General features: G+C 34.3%; 2 protein-coding genes across 2 annotated transcripts; one reads left to right on the forward strand and one right to left on the reverse strand.

The window, feature by feature from the left end:
* The first annotated feature begins 972 nt into the window (after positions 1-972).
* On the forward strand, positions 973-1,785 carry LOC129753775 (A disintegrin and metalloproteinase with thrombospondin motifs 6-like). The gene is made up of 2 exons (XM_055749622.1): positions 973-1,113; positions 1,179-1,785. The coding sequence occupies exons 1-2, from the start codon at positions 974-976 to the stop codon at positions 1,783-1,785; spliced, it is 747 nt and encodes a 248-aa protein (XP_055605597.1). The 5' UTR covers position 973.
* A 4,344-nt stretch (positions 1,786-6,129) lies between these two features.
* On the reverse strand, positions 6,130-13,764 carry LOC129757362 (uncharacterized). The gene is made up of 2 exons (XM_055754564.1): positions 13,629-13,764; positions 6,130-6,825 (listed from the first exon to the last, which is right to left on the reverse strand). The coding sequence occupies exons 1-2, from the start codon at positions 13,635-13,637 to the stop codon at positions 6,301-6,303; spliced, it is 534 nt and encodes a 177-aa protein (XP_055610539.1). The 5' UTR covers positions 13,638-13,764; the 3' UTR covers positions 6,130-6,300.
* Between the last annotated feature and the right edge of the window lie 6,283 nt (positions 13,765-20,047).

The following is a 20,047-nucleotide window of genomic DNA, read 5'->3' on the forward strand; positions in this document are numbered from 1 at the left end:
GCATTAACAAATCGCGTTCTACGTCATGTAATATTCATGTTTTTCAATTTCAGTGTTGTTAAGGATTCAGATTTTTTGCAGTATTTTTTTACCCCTAAGGCCCTAAATGCCCTTATGCATTTTATTAAAAAAAAACATTTTTGAAAGAAAAAAATAATAATTTAATTTGAACAAAACAAAAAATTACTGCAATTGATGCGTTATGACATAATAAAAATATCGCAAAACTATAAATTTTCAAACGTTTCCATTTGATTTTCCATTAAAAACTAAGTTTCTTGCAACTTACCTCTTTTTCTAAGGAGGGTGAAAATCGCATATTTTTTTGTAGAATAACTGGTGAAAATAAAAAAATTTCTGACTACGTCAATTCGGTGTCCCATCAACCTCAAAAATGTTGATGTACAAGTGGTAGGTATGATTATCTGTGAACACTAAGTTTTTAGAAGCCATTGAAGTTTAAAAGTGTTGCATGATGCCCCAGTTGACGGTAAATAATAACTTTATTTATTTGCTGCACATCCTGCATCCCTACAGGAAGTTACAGGGACGGGCGATCAATTTCTGGTAACAAATTTGGTGAAAAGAGCCGTCAAAAGAGGTCGTCCAACTGACTGTTCACTGTGTTTTTTTTTCTAAAATAATACATATGTAAGTTCGATGCATTTTCTACCTTTAATTTTGCTGCTTTTATGTTTGAAAATACTATTCGTGAAATCATAAGCACCCTTCCATTTTTTTTTTTCTTTCCATTTTCGATGCAAATTGGTAGCAGAAATTTTACAATGAATGTTATGGAAATCGTATAAAGTTCATACGAATTTTCATTCGATGTAAACGCATGGTACTTCATAAACACCCCAATTCAAATAAAGCTCCAACATCAGCCCCTGAATCTCCGCAACAGCATTCATTTTGTTCATACCACTATTCAACGAGTCACTTTTCTGTTCTCTCTTCCCGAAGCTTCGGCATGTACCACGACACGGCCAAAACCGGATGCGATCATCGGATAGGACCAATCCTGCACATCATGACGCCCAGCTTCGAGGCGGACACGATGCAGGTATCGTGGTCCAACTGCAGCAGACGGGATATTACACATTTCTTGGAGTAAGATCTATCAAATTATCTCTTGTTCCTCCATTTAACGATTATTTTTTTCAAATTTTCAACAGTCTCGGTCTCGGAAAATGTTTGGAGGATCAACCGAGTCAGCAGGAGTACTCCTATCCGGAACTTCCGCCGGGTGCCATGTACAATGCCCATCTACAGTGCCGGTTGCAGTTCAACTCGACGGACGAAGACATGAAGGTGTGCTCGAAGCTGGACGAAATTTGCAACCAGCTGTGGTGTCTGGTGGACGGCGTTTGTATGACCATGATGCGACCAGCTGCTCCTGGAACTCACTGCGGCAAGCACAAGTGGTGCCAAAATCAGCAGTGTGTCGATGTGGAAGCACTTCCGTCTCCGGTTCACGGTGGGTGGGGCGAGTGGGATGAATGGAGTGAATGTTCCCGTTCGTGTGGGGCCGGAATTGCCAAACAAACGAGAGAATGTGACCATCCGGCGCCGGCTCATGGTGGGTTGTTTTGTATCGGGGAACGAGCCCGGTATAAAACCTGCAATACCCAGCCTTGTCCAACGGAAACGCCTTCCTTCCGGGCGTTGCAGTGTACGGAACATGACAACGATACCGTGAAGGGGACGCAGTACACGTGGCTGCCCTACTTCGATAAAAGTGAGTATAATTTTCAAATCCTTCCACTCTATCTATCTGTATGAAAAAAAATGGTTTGAAATCGCCTTAATCCATCTTGACATTTTTTTCTAAATTGTTGTCTATTGTTACTCTTAATTCATAAAATAGGAACTATTATTCCGTTTTTCATCAAACCTCGTTAAACACCTTGATAAAAAAAATTGTAATAAAATGAAAATGAAAAAAAGGGAAAAAATTACAAGGAAAACGAATTGTTTAAACATTTCTCTTAGTTTCAATATTATCTTTGTCGGTAGTCAATATCCGATTTCAAAACTGCTAATGCTTTGAATTCAACTTGCTAGAAACTTCACAAACTTTTGTAATCATGAGACCTAAATTTTTCCCCCATAAAAAGTGTATGCAGTCTGCATACAAAACTCAATATGATTTCGTTGGTTTTCTATAAGAGAGTGGTTTACTCTGGGTTATATTAGTATAACCCAGATTAAAAAAAAAAAGTCTTTTCCCTTCCTGATCTTTCTTGCTGTCAGTTTGTGCCCTTGAAAAACAAAATCGTTACAAAAAACTAAGCTGGAATCTGGAATTATCCAGGTACAACCTCAAAATTTAAGTTACGTTTTAAAAAATCTTGAAATTTGTTGTTTTTTTTTCACAACAGAAATAAAATAATTATCTTGAAAATCAAACTTTTGTAGATCAGTGTAGAGATGAAATGAAGGATATGCAGAATGTAAATAAAATTTAATAAAAAATAAAATAAAATGAAAGTTGTATTCAACAACACTGAAGGTTAATACATAAAATAAAATAAATTTCATTGATCTATTCTTGTGAGTGAATGAACGTGTCTGAGTGAATCTCTTAATTGAGATTCATAAGAATCGTAAAACCAGAGACAGAGAGTGCAGATTATCAAGGCTGCTGTTACGAAAAATCTGTTTTCGATTCAGCCTCCGGTAGAATGGAGGATTGGCACAGGGAGCGCAGATTTTTAAGGCGGCTGCTACGAAAATAATGTTTTTGATTCGGCCTCGATAGAAAGGCGGATTGACACAAGGTGTGCAGATTTTAAAGGACGCTGCTACAAAAAAAAAGTTATTGATTTAGCCTCCGGTTGAAAGACGGATTGGCACAGGAAGCACATATTTTAAAGGCTGCTACTACGAACAATTTTTTTTCTGATTCGGTCCCTGGAAAAAGACGGATTGGCTTATGAAGCGCAATTTTTAAAGGCTGCTGCTGATCGTATTAATTTGGTCATCCGGTGGATAAAGACGGAATTGGCTCAGGAAGTGCAGATTTTTAAGGCAGCTTCTGCTGATTGTTTGCTTTGATTTTGCCTTCCTGTGGAAAGAGGCGGGATTGGCTTAGAAAGTGCGGATTTTTAAGGCTGCTGCTGTTAATTGTGTGTGTTTATTTGGCCTTCCATCTAGTGGAAAAAGATGGAATGGCTTTGGAAGCGCATATTTTTAAAACTAATGTTGCTGATTGTTTGTTTTGGTTTGGCTTTCCGGTGGAAAAGGACTTAATTGGCTAAGGAAGCGCAGATTTATAAGGCTGCTGCTGCTGATTGCTGTCATGATTTGGCCATCCGCTGGATAAAGACGGAACTGCTTTAGAAGCGCAAAATTTTTGGACAGTTGTGGCTGATTGTTTGCATTGATTTCGCCATTCGGTGGAAAAAGACGGAATTGGCTTAGGAAGTACAGATTTTTAAGGCGGTTGCTGCTGATTATTTGTTATGATTTTGCTTCCCGGTGAAAAAGACGGAAAGGATTTGGAAGCGCACATTTTCAGGCAGCATCTGCTGATTGTTTACTTTGATTTGGCCTTCCGGTTAGAAAAAAGGAATTGGCTAAGAAAGCGTGGATTTTTAAAGGCTACTGCAGCTGATTGTTTGTTTTGATTTGGTCTTCTCGTTGGGAAGGCTATTTCTAAGAATACTATCGAATTATTCCGGCTCTCGTACACAGAGACAGAGTGACAAGGAAAGAACAGTTCGGGAAAACTGTTGCTAAGAAAGTTGTCGGATTGTTGTGGATATGGTAAACAAAAACAAAGCTACAAGAAAAGCACAGATTGGGAAGGCTTTTGTAAAGAATATTTTCAGATTGGATGAAGAACATGCTGAAAATAAATAAATTTAAAGATTTGAAAAGCTTTTGCTGAGAATGAAATGTAGAATTGAAATAAGAGATATTTGAAAAATAAAATTTTAAATTTGATAAAAACAATAGTCAGTTAATAAAAGATTCTATTGAGAATAGAGTTGAGAATGAATATAGAGAAAAGATTAAGGATATTTAGAAACTGATTAAAATTAGTAGGATGGAGAATAAAGATGTGGAATCTTATATATAAAAATGGAGGCGTTTTCTTTGTAACACCATCACGTATGAATGGTCGGTCGGAATTAAGTGAAATTTGTTATCTGAGGGTTTTTCAGGCCAGAGATGGTTTGTATAATAGTTTCAAGAATCTCACTTTTTATGGAAGGGGGGTCCCCATACAAAATAAACTAGAAACGGGACAAAACTAGAACAACTTGAAGACGATTTTCACGAAAACTGATTCACGAGCACGAAGTAGTTAAAGAACTGTAAACATTTTCCAACGATTTATTAAGGAACGGGTAAAACGAAGTTAACCGGGTCAGCTAGTATGGAATAAAAATTAAAGATATTTGGTACATAAAATTTTGTTTTAGAGAAAAAAACAAAAGTCGATGCGTAAAAAAAAATTAATTGAGAATAGAGGTGAGGAGGAATGTATAGATGGGGAGAAAGATATGCAGAAAATAAATTAAATTTAATAAAAAATAAAAGATAATTATAATTTTTATGAAATGAATTTGCGGCTTTATCGGTGAGGGTTAAAGAGTTGAAATGAAAGACGGATAGAAGATCAGAAGAAAATTCTAAGGTGGTGAAAAGAGCGAAGAGCATTTGAAATAGAAGCTTGACCACATACTAAATTCTTTGTCCCACACCAATTAACTGTATTGAAGAAGTAGTACCCAATAGAGAAGGCACTACATTTTTCGATACAGTTAATTATGGATGGTTCGACCGCCATGTGAGTGTGCACATGTGCCGAACGGACAAAAAATTTAGCATGTGGTTGCTCTGTTAAGTCTTCTATTATGCGATATCGTTCCATCGATGGCTAGGTAGATTTCTTATTTTCGTTTTGTGCGGATGTTCCAACTGGATTGAGTTGTCGCATACGGTCAACGGTCAGAAATCTTGGCCTAACTATTTTCGATTATCGGAACGATGTTTTGTAATTGATTTTTATAGCCGAATTATTTTTTTATTTTAAGAGTAGAAATCACCGTGAATTTGTTTTTATGAAATGAATTTGCGGCTTTATCGGTGAGGGTTAAAGAGTTGAAATGAAAGACGGATAGAAGATCAGAAGAAAATTCTAAGGTGGTGAATCCGCACAAAACGAAAATAAGAAATCTACCTAGCCATCGATGGAACGATATCGCATAATAGAAGACTTAACAGAGCAACCACATGCTAAAATTTTTTGTCCGTTCGGCACATGTGCACACTCACATGGCGGTCGAACCATCCATAATTAACTGTATCGAAAAATGTAGTGCCTTCTCTATTGGGTACTACTTCTTCAATACAGTTAATTGGTGTGGGACAAAGAATTTAGTATGTGGTCAAGCTTCTATTTCAAATGCTCTTCGCTCTTTTCACCACCTTAGAATTTTCTTCTGATCTTCTATCCGTCTTTCATTTCAACTCTTTAACCCTCACCGATAAAGCCGCAAATTCATTTCATAAAAACAAATTCACGGTGATTTCTACTCTTAAAAAAAAAAAAAAAAAAGATAATTATAATTGTAGTCGGCCACACTAAAGATATATAAAATAAAATAAATTTATATGGCAACGTTTGTTATTTTGGCAATACTCGGCAAAACAAACAAAACAAAGTCAGGCATTGATCTATTCTTGTGAGTGACAGACTTGTCTGAGCGAACCTCTGAATTTTGATTCATAAGAATCGTCAAATCTCGACACTAACAAACAAGTTTTGCATGACAAACTAAATTTTGAGAGCTCAAGTAATTCAATGGTATAAAGTTTGTAGATATAGGTTAAGTAGTTTCTGAGATATAAGTATATAAGATTCATATCATAGTTTTAATCACTTTATACAAACACATCATTGTAACAATTTTGAATTTAAAAACTTTTATTATAATAATGTTAGTGATTGATAACGAGGTTAATAAGGATTCCAAAAGTCGAGCTAAAATTTAATCTGTGATTCATCTTACTTTGTCATTTTTTAGCGGCACTTTTCTTTCGATCATTATTGCACTCATTTTATGGGTGAGTGTGACATTATTTAACAATAAATCTGATATCAATACCACAAGCTTCCCAAAACGTATAATTTATTATTATTCACTATTCAACATAATAAACATAATAAATTATTAACCATAACTTCTAGTCAAGAGCATTGCTAATAATAACTTGCAGGAAAGAGAGCTTTGTACAGTTTATAAGACCGTCCCAAATTAATCTACACTACGTAGAGCATGATTATTACCACCTCCAGCTACGCTTGGGGTTTGGATTCTCGTTAACGTGACGCACGATCGGAACCGGAACTGGGAACGGTTTCGGAACGGGAACTTCGATCTTCTTCAGCACCTCCACCGGGAAGGGTTTCTCGACCTCGATCGGGTAGGACTTTTCCACCGTGTAGGGGACTGGTCGTTCGATAATTTTTGGAACTATTTTGTAGACCGGGACTTTGATTGGTTGCTCAACGTTGACCTGAACCGGGTAGGGTTGTGGCACGTTTATTTTGACGTACTGTGGGACGGCTACCGGCACCGGATGTGGAACTGGGACTCCAATCTTCTGAAAGATGGGCACCGAGTAGGACTGGTGCTTTTCCGAATGACTAGTTGAATAGACCGGATGATCATCGCTGTCGCTTGCCAGATTTATGCTGTCTTGCTCATCGGAATCTTCCACGTAAGGTTGATGAAGCTTTGTGAATGTTATGGCCCGGATCGTCGGCAGGAAGCCAACGGCCAATACGGCCGTTATCAAGAAAAATACCTGCGGAAAAACAAAAATCGTATAAGTAAGTGGGTCAAATGGTTTGCAACAGTCTATAAAAAAGATACAAAGAGCTCTGAAGGAATATGCCGGACATGACTAAGGTAAACAACTAGTTCAATAGACCATTGCCAAAAGACTTGCCAATATTTGAACTGGGTAGGAAAATAGACCGTCGGCACCTCAAGGGCTGAAGCAATGAGTTGCATAATGCAAGTCAAACAACGGGAAAAGTAACTCATCGAAATTAAATCGCACGTGATTCTACGCTTGGATGAATTTGTGGAAATGTGTAGGGTTGTTGCACCTGCTGATGCAACTGGACACCTTTCTCAGTTGAGCTCAGTTCGGAACATTTCTCTTAGCTAGGAATCTAAATCAGCTATGATAAGAATTAAAACATCTTTTTTTTTTATTTAACTTTGAATGAAACTTAAAATGACTGCTTCCATTTCTTCGGGAGAAGTAGCTTTTACTCACAAATTTAAAAAAAAACTAAATGTCAACTTTTATCAAAATAAGTGACAAATTGAATATTGTTAGGCTTATTAAAGCTTGGTATGTGTTTTTTCAAGCGTGAACGAATAGTATCAGATTTGAAAAAGTAAACAAAATTTTCTCCTCATGGATAGAAAACATTTGTCAAATATTATTTATCATCTCTTGTTTTAGTGATTTGACGTGTAAATTAGTCAATTTAGAATAAATCGATCTTTGGCAACTGATAAACTAATAAACCTGCATGAAAAATAAAAGCAATGGTCTCAAATCACTTTATTATCTTTCATTTAATCAAGCATTCAGATTTTATCGAGATAACTTTGAAAAATTATAATTCATAGAATTTTGAATTGTTAAGATTTCAACTTTTTTTTTTTGACATCATTTAGAAAAGTCTTTTGATATTTGACTGCGAAACGATTAGACTTGTGGTTTCAAAAATATAAAAGTTTAGATAAAGTTTAAATCTTCAAAAATTTCAGGAAAATTCCCGTTCTTTTCTGATTTGAAAAAAAATTACAAAAAAAAACTTCTATAACTTTTTTTTCTCGGAAGTCTTCGAAAAAGTGGATGATTGAGTTAAACGTTAATTTATTCTCAAAAAAAATGCAATAATCTGAAGCATGGGTAGCCAAACCAAGGCCCGCTATACTTATTCCAGGCTGACAATATTGAAAACTGTCTAACAAGAGATAAAAATTGTTGTTAGTTATTTAAAATTTGCGATTTTACTATGTAACAACAGAATTCAAAAATTTAAAAAAAGATACTAAAAAATCTTTAGGAATATACACCTAAATTTGTTTAGCATCTTACACTTTATCTGTACTTTCGAATACAATATTCTGCGACAAATTATTGTTAGGAATTGATAAATACTTCTCACCAGTGATTTTGATAATGGTCTCCATCATTCTAGAAGCATTGAAGGCTTCTAGGTGAACGCTAGGCCTACCTAGAAGGGGGTTCCAGGGGGCTTTGAAGGGTCTCATGAAGACAGTCAGATCATATTTTTAAAATAACTTCAGTTTAATTCTGTACTAAACTTTACCACGTTTCAAAATTTATTTTTCCAGGAAATAAACAAACAGTTTGTAAAAAATAGATAAGTTTAAACTTTAGAGAACAGCCTAGATTGAATATAATGAAATTTGGTGCAAATTAATTGAGTTGGTTCACCCGTTAATTTTTTTTGTATCGAATGAGTACCAAAAATATGCAACAAAAAGTGCGAAATAAGAAAAGTATCAATAAGTACGAAATAAGAATAGTTTTAGGGGTTTAACTCCCCCTCCCATGGAGGTTTTTTCAAGTAAAATGTTACTTGATCTTGAATAAGTGTTAACAAGAAAGTCAGAAATAGGATAGGACATTTCATTTTACGACACTACAAATATGACATTTAAGATTGTGTGTGTTAACAGATTATCACCGCTGGTTTTATGACTCTAATTAAATGATTAAGATTTGAAACTAAACTAGTTGATACTAAATCAATTGTTAATTTGGTTTGTAATTCAATCAACCTTTTGTATTGAAACTTTAAACTTGACCTACAGAAACCTCTACCGCGCCTTTAGAAAGGTTTTTATTAGGAAGTGTTACTTAACAAGTTCAGAATTTGAAACCAACCATTTTAACTTCAAAATTAATTCATCGAATACTAATTTTATACATGCATTGGAAGACATGTATCATGATTCACGATGGTCATCAGAATTAGCAAAACTAAATCTAAAACCTAGTATCCTATTCTTAATTACCTACTAAAAAATTTGATTTACAAAAATCGTGCTGATATGAAATATTCTTCAAAAACCAATTTCAGTTTCAATTTTATTTTGTGATTCTTGTTCTACTGAATGCTCAATATCACATTAAAAAACTTTTTGATAAATTACACAAGACCAAAAAATTTACATCCTTCAAGGTGCAAAGAATTTAAAAGCTAATTTTGACTAATTTGGTTGCCCTGGATCAAAAAATGCATTTTTTTATAAGCTTTGTTTTTTAAATAAATTTTAAAAATATTTTAAAATCATTTTAAAAATTTCTCAATTTTTTGACAAAACTTTGAAGCAAAATAAAATATAACTAATTAAGATTAATCACCGTAAATTTTGTTTGAAATTAATTTTAAAGGCCTTATCGGTGAATTTTATGTTCTCATAGTGAAAACATAAACATTTCAAATGTAGTTTTTCAATAAATTTTCAACTTTCCCAAAGATTTCAAGACTTCAAGTAATTTTGAGTTCTGCAAAAAAAGTTATAGAGGTTTTCATTTTAAAGAAATTCTTAACCAATTTATTTTAGGATATTTTAAAAGCAAAAATCTAATCGTTTTCTCCAGGTTTGAACAATTGTGTTCAATGATTTCGATTTTTTTTTTAATTTTATTCGGTAATGTCAGAAATCCTTGTAATGATATCCTTCCAAATTTTCAAAAACTGTAGAATTTAACTTTCTCAGATCATGTATTATCATCTTTAATATATTATTCCTTATTTCAATGAAACAGCTATAATAAACACATTTGGAATCTGATTTTTTCTTTAACGTAGACTTGTTATTTTTAAATTGCGACCCAGAGATGGGTCTTGACTCAAACATTCAGTCAGCGAAACTTTTTTGTAGAGAAATGAATCCAACTTAGATGAAATTTCAGGGACTAGATAAGAGAAAATCGATGTTGAAAAACATGCGAAAAAAATTTTGCGAAAAAAATTCGCCTTGTCTCCCGGTGAGACTTGAACCCACATCTTGCGCGCCTCTCCGGGGCCCATGTATCAACATTCTACTACAGGAGACCAACCTGGCGTATGAATATTATACTGGTTGAGTGTCGATGTCTATCGGAATGAAGGGAATAGTTCTCCCATGTGATCATAATCATTTTTCTTGGTCTATTTCTATTCCCATCATTTCATCTTACGGTAGTTGGAATCAAGTTTGGACATTTTTAAGCACGGCAAGATTTGCATTGCCTTCTCATATCCTGCACGGATTGTCAGTTATGATGAGAAATGATGTGTTTGCCGTATTTGGATATCCAGCCAATTTCGGTGTTTGGCACCGCCTTATTTCTATTTTTAAATTGCGACCCAGAGATGGGTCTTGACTCAAACATTCAGTCAGCGAAACTTTTTTGTAGAGAAATGAATCCAACTTAGATGAAATTTCAGGGACTAGTTGCAAGTGAAAGAAAAAAATAACAATTATGATAAATATTAAATAACAATCATTATCATTTTTCTAACGAATTTAAATCATGGTTAGTTTTCAACCTGATCTGACGTTTATTTTTGAATTCGGATTTTTTTTTAAATCTGGTGTTATATTTCATGTATTCTATTTCTGTGCATTAATTCTTATGTTCGAAGCTTAATTCAAGATTTTGATTTGCATTATTTTTCGGGTGTTCCGAAAATATTGATCCCAAATTTGAAAACTAGACTGCTTAGAATTTATTTCAAGCAAATTTCTAGAACAGAATAAGGAACATCATTTTGAATAATTTATCAATGACTAAGCCGGAATAAGCCGCAACTGGAAACATTTATTCTGATTTGTTTTGAAAATTTTGATTTATTTTTCCAGTAAATTTCATATTTTTGAGTTTGTGTGATAACCCTTAGTAGAAAAATGGTGTTAGAAACATATTTCCTGGTTTATTGTGTATTTTTGGTATTGCTATTATTTTTTGCTAATCCCAAATACATGTCAAAATCTATATTGAACCCCCACATATTTATACTTCGGTGGATGGATGTATTCGAAAAAATTCCAAAAATCATAGAAGCACTCAAAAACTGCAAATCTGTCTGAAATTATAAGCAATTCAAAAATAACATTGTTTTTTTGGGAATTTTCCATTCGGAACAAACTCAAGACAACCTGCGGCCACAGGAATAACAACAAACTTCAAGCCAAATTTCTGCGAAACGGATATTTTTTCGTTGGCTTTAGCTTTGGGAGGATGAGGACGTGTAGATAAACTGTTACACCGTGAATGTTTGCTTGAAACATGAAACACACAACTTTAAGAGGAAGACGATGAACATGCAAGTTTTGAAGAAAGGGGCAATCAATTTGAAAAAAAATGACGATCATGAAATTTTTTTAATGTTAACGGATTTTACCATATCATTTATGAGATTAAAAAACCAAACAAGTTTGAAATCCATTAAAAATTCTATTCAATTCTAATATGTGACATAATTGATAAAATTTAGTACCTATGTAAAATTATAAATAATTTTTTTTTTTGTAGAGAAATGAATTCAACTTAGATGAAATTTCAGGGACTAGATAAGAGAAAATCGATGTTGAAAAACATGCGTAAAAAATTCGCCTTGTCTCCCGGTGAGACTTGAACCCACATCTTGCGCCTCTCCGGGGCCCATGTATTAACATTCTACTACAGGAGACCAACCTGGCGTATGAATATTATACTGGTTGAGTGTCGATGTCTATCGGAATGAAGGGAATAGTTCTCCCATGTGATGCAAATCTTGCCGTGCTTAAAAATGTCCAAACTTGATTCCAACTACCGTAAGATGCAATGATGGGAATAGAAATAGACCAAGAAAATGATTATGAAATTTGAGTCCACCATTTCTTGCTTCCTAGAACATCAAGTTTTACTCTGAAACCGGACATTTGAGATGGTATTAATTGCCGATTTGTAAAACAAATTTCCAACTGATATTAAGATATAATCGAATTCTGAAAGGAAATTCTGCGTCAATGAAAACGCACTACCAAAACAGTATCGATGTTCACAGAAAATTGGAAATCACTGGTTCAAAAGAGTATTCCTTCTAACGGAAACTGCAAAACAATTTTAAGCCTTGTACTCAGCCTAAAATGAGTGTAGAATAAGGTTACCAGATTGTTTGTCCACACGTATCCGGGACGGACAAATTCGAGCTATTTCATATAAAAACTTGATAAAATTCGGGCCTTAGATTTTAAAAATTTTCGACATATATTCATGCAATATTCGGGCAAATTTAGTTAAATTCAAAGAGTTTGTCTATTAAATATTTTAGGAAAAAAATACTTTTAAAAATCATAGCTCATTTAAGTGGGTTGTGCCAACGTAAGAACAACGTAAAAAAATAAATTATAAAAACTTATAAGCAGCTTATAACTAGTGAATTAGGCTAGCGAAAAACCTTGGTGAATATAGTAAATAAATCCGAGCATAATCCGGGAATTTCCAATGAAATCCGGGCAACCGGGCCAAACCAGACTTCTCCCAGATTTTGAATGAAATATCCGGACAAACCCGAATAAATTCAGGCAATCTGGAAAGCTAAGTGTAAAACCTATTAACTTTGAGTTAACAACTCTTTAAAAAATACATGGGAAATTGTGCAGTTTTCTCGAAAGTATTTTTCATAAACCTACAGATGTGGTATAATAAAAAGTCTTAGAAACAAAATGAAGGGAAATACTTTTTTCTAAGCTCTAAAACAAGGCAATATGCTAAATTTCATTCAACTGTTAGAGGTCGCTCAACGAAGGAAGGAGTCTCGACACCATTTATTCTAACAAAAATAGAAAAAGACCTCTGATCTGCCAGAACTCCCGAGTACCCAATAAAGCTTGAAACCAGCACCAGTTTTGATATAACGTCAGCTGTTGAGCTTGCTTCTGTGCCTCACATTAGCTCTGTGAGCCAGGTTCAGCGAAATAAAATGCTGTGTGTAATATGTAATTTGGTTTTCCAAAATAAGACGCTATTTCAAGATCGTAAAATTGTACGAGTATAGATAGAATAGTAATTAGGGTTCAAAAACTGTATCAGCATCCGTGTAATTAGTACCACAAATCAATCATTGTGGCCTTAAGCTTTTCTTTCAATTGGTAAACTTTTGTTCAAGCAATAAACAACGTTTATATTTTTATCACCATTTTCAAGATAAACCCCTTTTCAATCATATATTCCACATTTTCAGAATTTATTGGTATGTATGAAGCAAAAACGTCATTGAATGCATTAACTTGTTTGTTTCTTCGTCATTTCACTCGGATCCTTTCGCACGACCAGACAGAATTCTCAACTTTAAAAATTATTTTTTAGTCTTATTTTTTACACAGTTTATTCGATTCCAATTTCATTCGCATGTTAAAAAAAATGTTTATTCACTTGATACCATTCAAATACGCTCTTTTCCAAAAGAACCATGCACGATTTTCACGCATTCAAGTTGTTTTCTGAGCAATTGGTTTATCCATCACATTCACTTGAACGCTAGTTGTCAATAAAATAAATCCACCCCTTTTCAAACTCACAGATTTCATGATTTGTCGTTGATAGAGTACAGCAATTTTGACAAATTGCTTAAAATCCCACTAAAGAAAAACTTCCTCGTTCACTGATTTTGTACAGACCGATAGGCACCGAAAGCTGAACAAACAATATACAGACCCTTTGCTTTTGCCATCGCTTTTATAAAACTGAAGCCTACCGATTTTGCCACTTCCACCCAAAGCGTAAAACATAGGTACAGAAGACTGAACCAGCTGACAAATGACCACAAGTTGGTGGCTTTGTTAGGCCCTCATTGGGAAAATCACTCCACATTTAAGAGGCATCTAGCTATTTTTATACGTTAGTTTAGTATTTATAATAAATCATTTCTTAATCCCACTTTCCTGAGTGATTTATTTGATATAGATTCAATCATCAATTATAATGAAATAATAATAGAATACCTTAAAACTCCAAGGAACATAACCATGGCAAAATATCATACTGCCCAAACCAATTATTTAACGGGAAATAGCAAACGAGCGGCAAAATGCCTCGTTCACGAACGAACGAAAGCCATTCGCCAGGAAAGCACACTGCACTGACACCGGCCTGCGGGGTGCAGAGAAAAATAAAACCATTTTCCTCGCCTCGTCAATGTAGGTGAAAAGTATCAAATTCTTGGCGATCATGGAATAGATAACATCGACCAAATTATGATGAACTCAATCCTGCCTGGCTGCCGCAAAATCGACGACGACGTAATGCAGATATCTGTATCCAGTCAGCTGAGAGCGTACTGCTTATGGAACATTGGCACGTTCAAGGAAGAAATTTCACTAAGGTACTAGGGCCGGTAATTGGATGCTTCAGACTCTTAAGGGGTTGTTTTATTGAATATTTATTATAAACAGGGCCCAAAAATTGATTTGCTTAGATTAACTATTTCAAACATATCGTTTTAATACCACCTATTGGCATAAAATATTTAGGTATCTGAGACAGCCTAATACTCTTCAAGGGCTTGTGATATAGCTCAGTTGGCAAGTCTGTTGTCTCCTGAGCCGATGTCCACGAGTTCGAGCCCAAGAGTAAACATCGAACACAGTTGTACCGGATAAGTTTTTCAATAACGATCCGCCAACTGTAACGTTGATAAAGTCGCGAATGCCATAAAGATGGTAAAACGACTATAATCGAAACAAAAAAAAAACAAAAAAAAAACTAATACTCTTCAGGGTATATGAACCCATTTTAGTGGGTTATGCCAACGTTTGAACTTTCAATTACACAAATAACACACGACTTATTACAGGAAACGACACTTAACGTTTGAACTAACAAAAAACGGATTTTTCTAACGAAAACAAGGTAATTTTGAACCTTTCATTCTTTTACTCAGTAAGAACTTTAAGTGTAGTGTCCTGTAATACGTCGTGTGTTATTTGTGAGGTAAAAAAACTGATAAAAAATGCGCTGTGGGTGTTGAGTAATAATATGTGACTTAATTATTTTTATTTATTTACATAGTATTCCGTCTCACGGCATAACTTGACGAACATGATTCCTAAAATTCACTCGGTCCATGGCAACCGTTCTCCAATTTCTCGGTCACCTCACGTTCCCCAGATCACGCTCCACTTGGTCTAACCACCTTGCGAGTGGCGCCCCCGCTCGTCTTGTTCCTACCGGATTCGTAGCGCAGGACCGTCTTCCGGCATTCTCGCAACATGTCCCGCCCAGCGTATCCGGCCAGCCTTCACCACCTTCTGGATTCTGGGTTCGCCGTAGAATCGCGCGAGCTCGTGGTTCATCCTTCGCCTCCACACTCCGTTCTCCTGTACGCCGCCAAAGATTGCTTGTAGCGTTAGGCGGCGGAGTACGATTCGGGACAACACTTTGTGACTTAAATGATCCTTGAAAAAAAAATCTGACAGATTTGAACAAATTTTGTTGAACTTTTTTTTACTATTTGTGATTCTGATTTTAAATATTTATGCCAAATTTTAATTTACTGATAAGCGGTTTGGTATTTAATAAAATCAGTACCAACACGTGAAAAAAGTCTGTGTTCTTTAAGACGATTCGAAAAAACGCATTTGAAAACCTTCTTTCGATCGCTTATTAAAATAAAAGTGGAATTTTTCAAGTCTATATGACCCAAACGGTGCGTAGGATCATTATTTATATGTTTTTTATCGATAAAAGGGTGTTTTCATGGAAAATAGCTCTCAATTGGTTATAGAACCTAGCAGGATTATGATTTTGTCTAAATGGTTTTAAACCATTTGCTTCGTACTGTATGTCTCATATGTTTGAGTGAGATGAAGATAAAATTTCCCCTACTTTTGACAAACGCATACCCAGTTCTTGCGTTCTCTCAGAAATCGACAGAGCATGCAAAAAATTGAGAGTTGAGTCACCAAACCTAAAATAAAACGGTTAATTTTGGCAAAACGCCAAGAATGCAAATATTCTCATTCAGTTTGTCCTGCCGATCGGAGATGCCAAAGTGCCTGATTTTTCAGGCATTGCCTGATTTTTCGAGACTCTGCCTGAAAACCTGATAAGCCATTGAAATTCTCTGACTTTTTGAAAATATGCCTGATTTTTGCGAATTTCATGAAAAATGGGTAGTAAGGAATTAGAGTAGGTACAATAGCTGAAGTTAAAAAGTGAAAATGTGGCTAAATCAAAGCAATCGAAAGATTCCCGTTAATTCTTATCTTAAAAAGGGAATTAAAGGGAATCTTTCGATTTTTTTGATGCAGTGGAATCATTCAACCAAGTAGGCTCACAACATATATAAGAGTGAAAATGTGGAGCGTTGACCAAAAGAAAAACCCGATTTAATACACTTAACAGTGGATTGGAGCCTTTCTAACAGAGTGTAAGTTATATTTGGAAATATATAAAATAATATAGAATACACATGATAGATTCCTTCCCTCTGCATCATATAAGTATGATTTCAGATATTCAAACAAGAAAAATTCCGATCTCAATATAAAAAAATGATGCATAGTACGTTTTTTGGGGAAAAGCGAACTGGTATGTAAGGAGATCATTTTATGTATGGAAAGAATGGTATTTAAACAGTTGAATTTCCAAATCTTATAACACGCTGAAATGGTGCCGTGGTAGCAAGCAGAACTTTCACGATGCTGGTCTCGGTTCGAATCTTACTGTTTTTTTATGCTTTTTTTTACTGAATAAGTAAAACCAACTACAATATTGATGGATAGCCGTGACACGTGGCCTAGCATGATACCTTTTTTAGAGCTCAACCATGCATAAAAGAAAAAATTCTCACAAAAGCAGGGGAAAGTAATATGACTATTAAATGATTAATCTCATTCTGAAAACTAAATCTGAAATCTTATTCTGATTCTAAAGTTTGAATTTTGAGTTACAGCACTTAGTCTAATATTTGAATATAATTTCCAATTTCAAATTCCAGGTTGATCTTTAATCCGAATTCTTAATCAGAATTCTAAATCTGAATTCTCAATCTGAATTCTGAATCTGAACTCAGAATTTGAATTATGAATCTGAATTCTGAATTCAAATTCAGAATTAAGATTTTAGAATTAAGAATTTAGAATTCAGAATTCAGAATTCAGAATTCAGAATTCAGAATTCAGAATTCAGAATTCAGAATTCAGAATTCTGGATTCTGAATTCTCAATTCAAAATTTTGAATTTTGAATTCTTAATTTTAATTCTGAATCTAAATTCTAAATCTGTATTCTGTATCTGAATTCTGTATCTGAATCTGGAATCTGGATTGTAAATCTGAATCTGAATTCTAATTCTGGATTCTGAATCTGATAAAGATGGATAGAAAAATGAAGAGAAAAGAGCAAAAGAACATTTTTGCAAAAAAAAACTTATAAGCGCACACCATACTTCACCCCGCAACATCAATCATTATAAATTTTCAATTCCGATATTCTTTCTCAAAGAATCTAAATTTTCACCTATATGCTGAAAATAAATTTACAAAATCTGAATTCTGAATCTGAATTCTAAATCTTAATTCTGATTGTGAATTCTGAATTTGAATTCTGAATCTGAATTCTGAATCTGAATCTGAATTCTGAATCTGAATTCTGAATCTGAATTCTGTAAATTTATTTTTCGGCATATCGGTGAAAAGTAGTTATGAAATTGATAAAGATGGATAGAGAAGTGAGAAGAAAATTTACAGATGTTGAAAAGAGCGAAAGAGCATTTTTGCGAGGAAACTTATTAACGTACACCATACTTTACCCTGCAACATTTCATTATTTAGGAGAAGTAGTACCGGGATAGAGGTGGCACTACCTTAACCTATACAATGAAATCTGGTTGGTCCGAAGTCTACATGTGGTGAACACGTATACTCCGGACGTGGCTAGACTTCGGGTAGACTTCGGACCAACCAGATTTCATTGTATAGGTTAAGGTAGTGCCACCTCTATCCCGGTACTACTTCTCCTAAATAATGAAATGTTGCAGGGTAAAGTATGGTGTACGTTAATAAGTTTTCCTCGCAAAAATGCTCTTTCGCTCTTTTCAACATCTGTAAATTTTCTTCTCACTTCTCTATCCATCTTTATCAATTTCATAACTACTTTTTCACCGATATGCCGAAAAATAAATTTACAAAATTAATTAACGGTGGTTAACTTATCTTAAGAATCTGAATTCTGAATCTGAATTCTGAATCTGAATTCTGAATCTGAATTCTGAATCTGAATTCTGAATCTGAATTCTGAATCTGAATTCTGAATCTGAATTCTGAATCTGAATTCTGAATCTGAATTCTGAATCTGAATTTCTGAATCTGAATTCTGAATCTGAATTCTGAATCTGAATTCTGAATCTGAATTCTGAATCTGAATCTGAATTCTGAATCTGAATTCTGAATCTGAATTCTGAATCTGAATTCTGTATCTGAATTCTGAATCTGAATTCTGAATCTGAATTCTGAATCTGAATTCTGAATCTGAATTCTGAATCTGAATTCTGAATCTGAATTCTGAATTCTGAATCTGAATTCTGAATCTGAATTCTGAATCTGAATTCTGAATCTGAATTCTGAATCTGAATTCTGAATCTGAATTCTGAATCTGAATTCTGAATCTGAATTCTGAATCTGAATTCTGAATCTGAATTCTGAATCTGAATTCTGAATCTGAATTCTGAATCTGAATTCTGAATCTGAATTCTGAATCTGAATTCTGAATCTGAATTCTGAATCTGAATTCTGAATCTGAATTCTGAATCTGAATTCTGAATCTGAATTCTGAATCTGAATTCTGAATCTGAATTCTGAATCTTAATTCTGAATCTGAATTCTGAATCTGAATTCTGAATCTGAATTCATAATCTGAATTCTGAATCTAAATTTTGAATCTGAATTCTGAATCTGAATTCTGAATCTGAATTCTGAATCTGAATTCTGAATCTGAATTCTGAATCTGAATTCTGAATCTGAATTCTGAATCTGAATTCTGAATCTGAATTCTGAATCTGAATTCTGAATCTGAATTCTGAATCTGAATTCTGAATCTGAATTCTGAATCTGAATTCTGAATCTGAATTCTGAATCTGAATTCTGAATCTGAATTCTGAATCTGAATTCTGAATCTGAATTCTGAATCTGAATTCTGAATCTGAAATTCTGAATCTGAATTCTGAATCTGAATTCTGAATCTGAATTCTGAATCTGAATTCTGAATCTGAATTCTGAATCTGAATTCTGAATCTGAATTCTGAATCTGAATTCTGAATCTGAATTCTGAATCTGAATTCTGAATCTGAATTCTGAATCTGAATTCTGAATCTGAATTCTGAATCTGAATTCTGAATCTGAATTCTGAATCTGAATTCTGAATCTGAATTCTGAATCTGAATTCTGAATCTGAATTCTGAATCTGAATTCTGAATCTGAATTCTGAATCTGAATTCTGAATCTGAATTCTGAATCTGAATTCTGAATCTGAATTCTGAATTCTGAATCTGAATTCTGAATCTTGAATTCTGAATCTGAATTCTGAATCTGAATTCTGAATCTGAATTCTGAATCTGAATTCTGAATCTGAATTCTGAATCTGAATTCTGAATCTGAATTCTGAATCTGAATTCTGAATCTGAATTCTGAATCTGAATTCTGAATCTGAATTCTGAATCTGAATTCTGAATCTGAATTCTGAATCTGAATTCTGAATCTGAATTCTGAATCTGAATTCTGTAAATTTATTTTTTCGGCATATCGGTGAAAAGTAGTTATGAAATTGATAAAGATGGATAGAGAAGTGAGAAGAAAATTTACAGATGTTGAAAAGAGCGAAAGAGCATTTTTTGCGAGGAAACTTATTAACGTACACCATACTTTACCCTGCAACATTTCATTATTTAGGAGAAGTAGTACCGGGATAGAGGTGGCACTACCTTAACCTATACAATGAAATCA

Source organism: Uranotaenia lowii, chromosome 3 (genome assembly GCF_029784155.1).
Source record: "Uranotaenia lowii strain MFRU-FL chromosome 3, ASM2978415v1, whole genome shotgun sequence".
NCBI lineage: Eukaryota > Metazoa > Arthropoda > Insecta > Diptera > Culicidae > Uranotaenia > Uranotaenia lowii.

Bases quoted from the DNA above. Each gene is read 5' to 3' on its own strand.
- LOC129753775 (XM_055749622.1), top strand. From the start codon at position 974: ATGTACCACGACACGGCCAAAACCGGATGCGATCATCGGATAGGACCA. The intron at 1,114-1,178 runs GTAAGATCTATC...AATTTTCAACAG, and splicing joins GATATTACACATTTCTTGGA to TCTCGGTCTCGGAAAATGTT.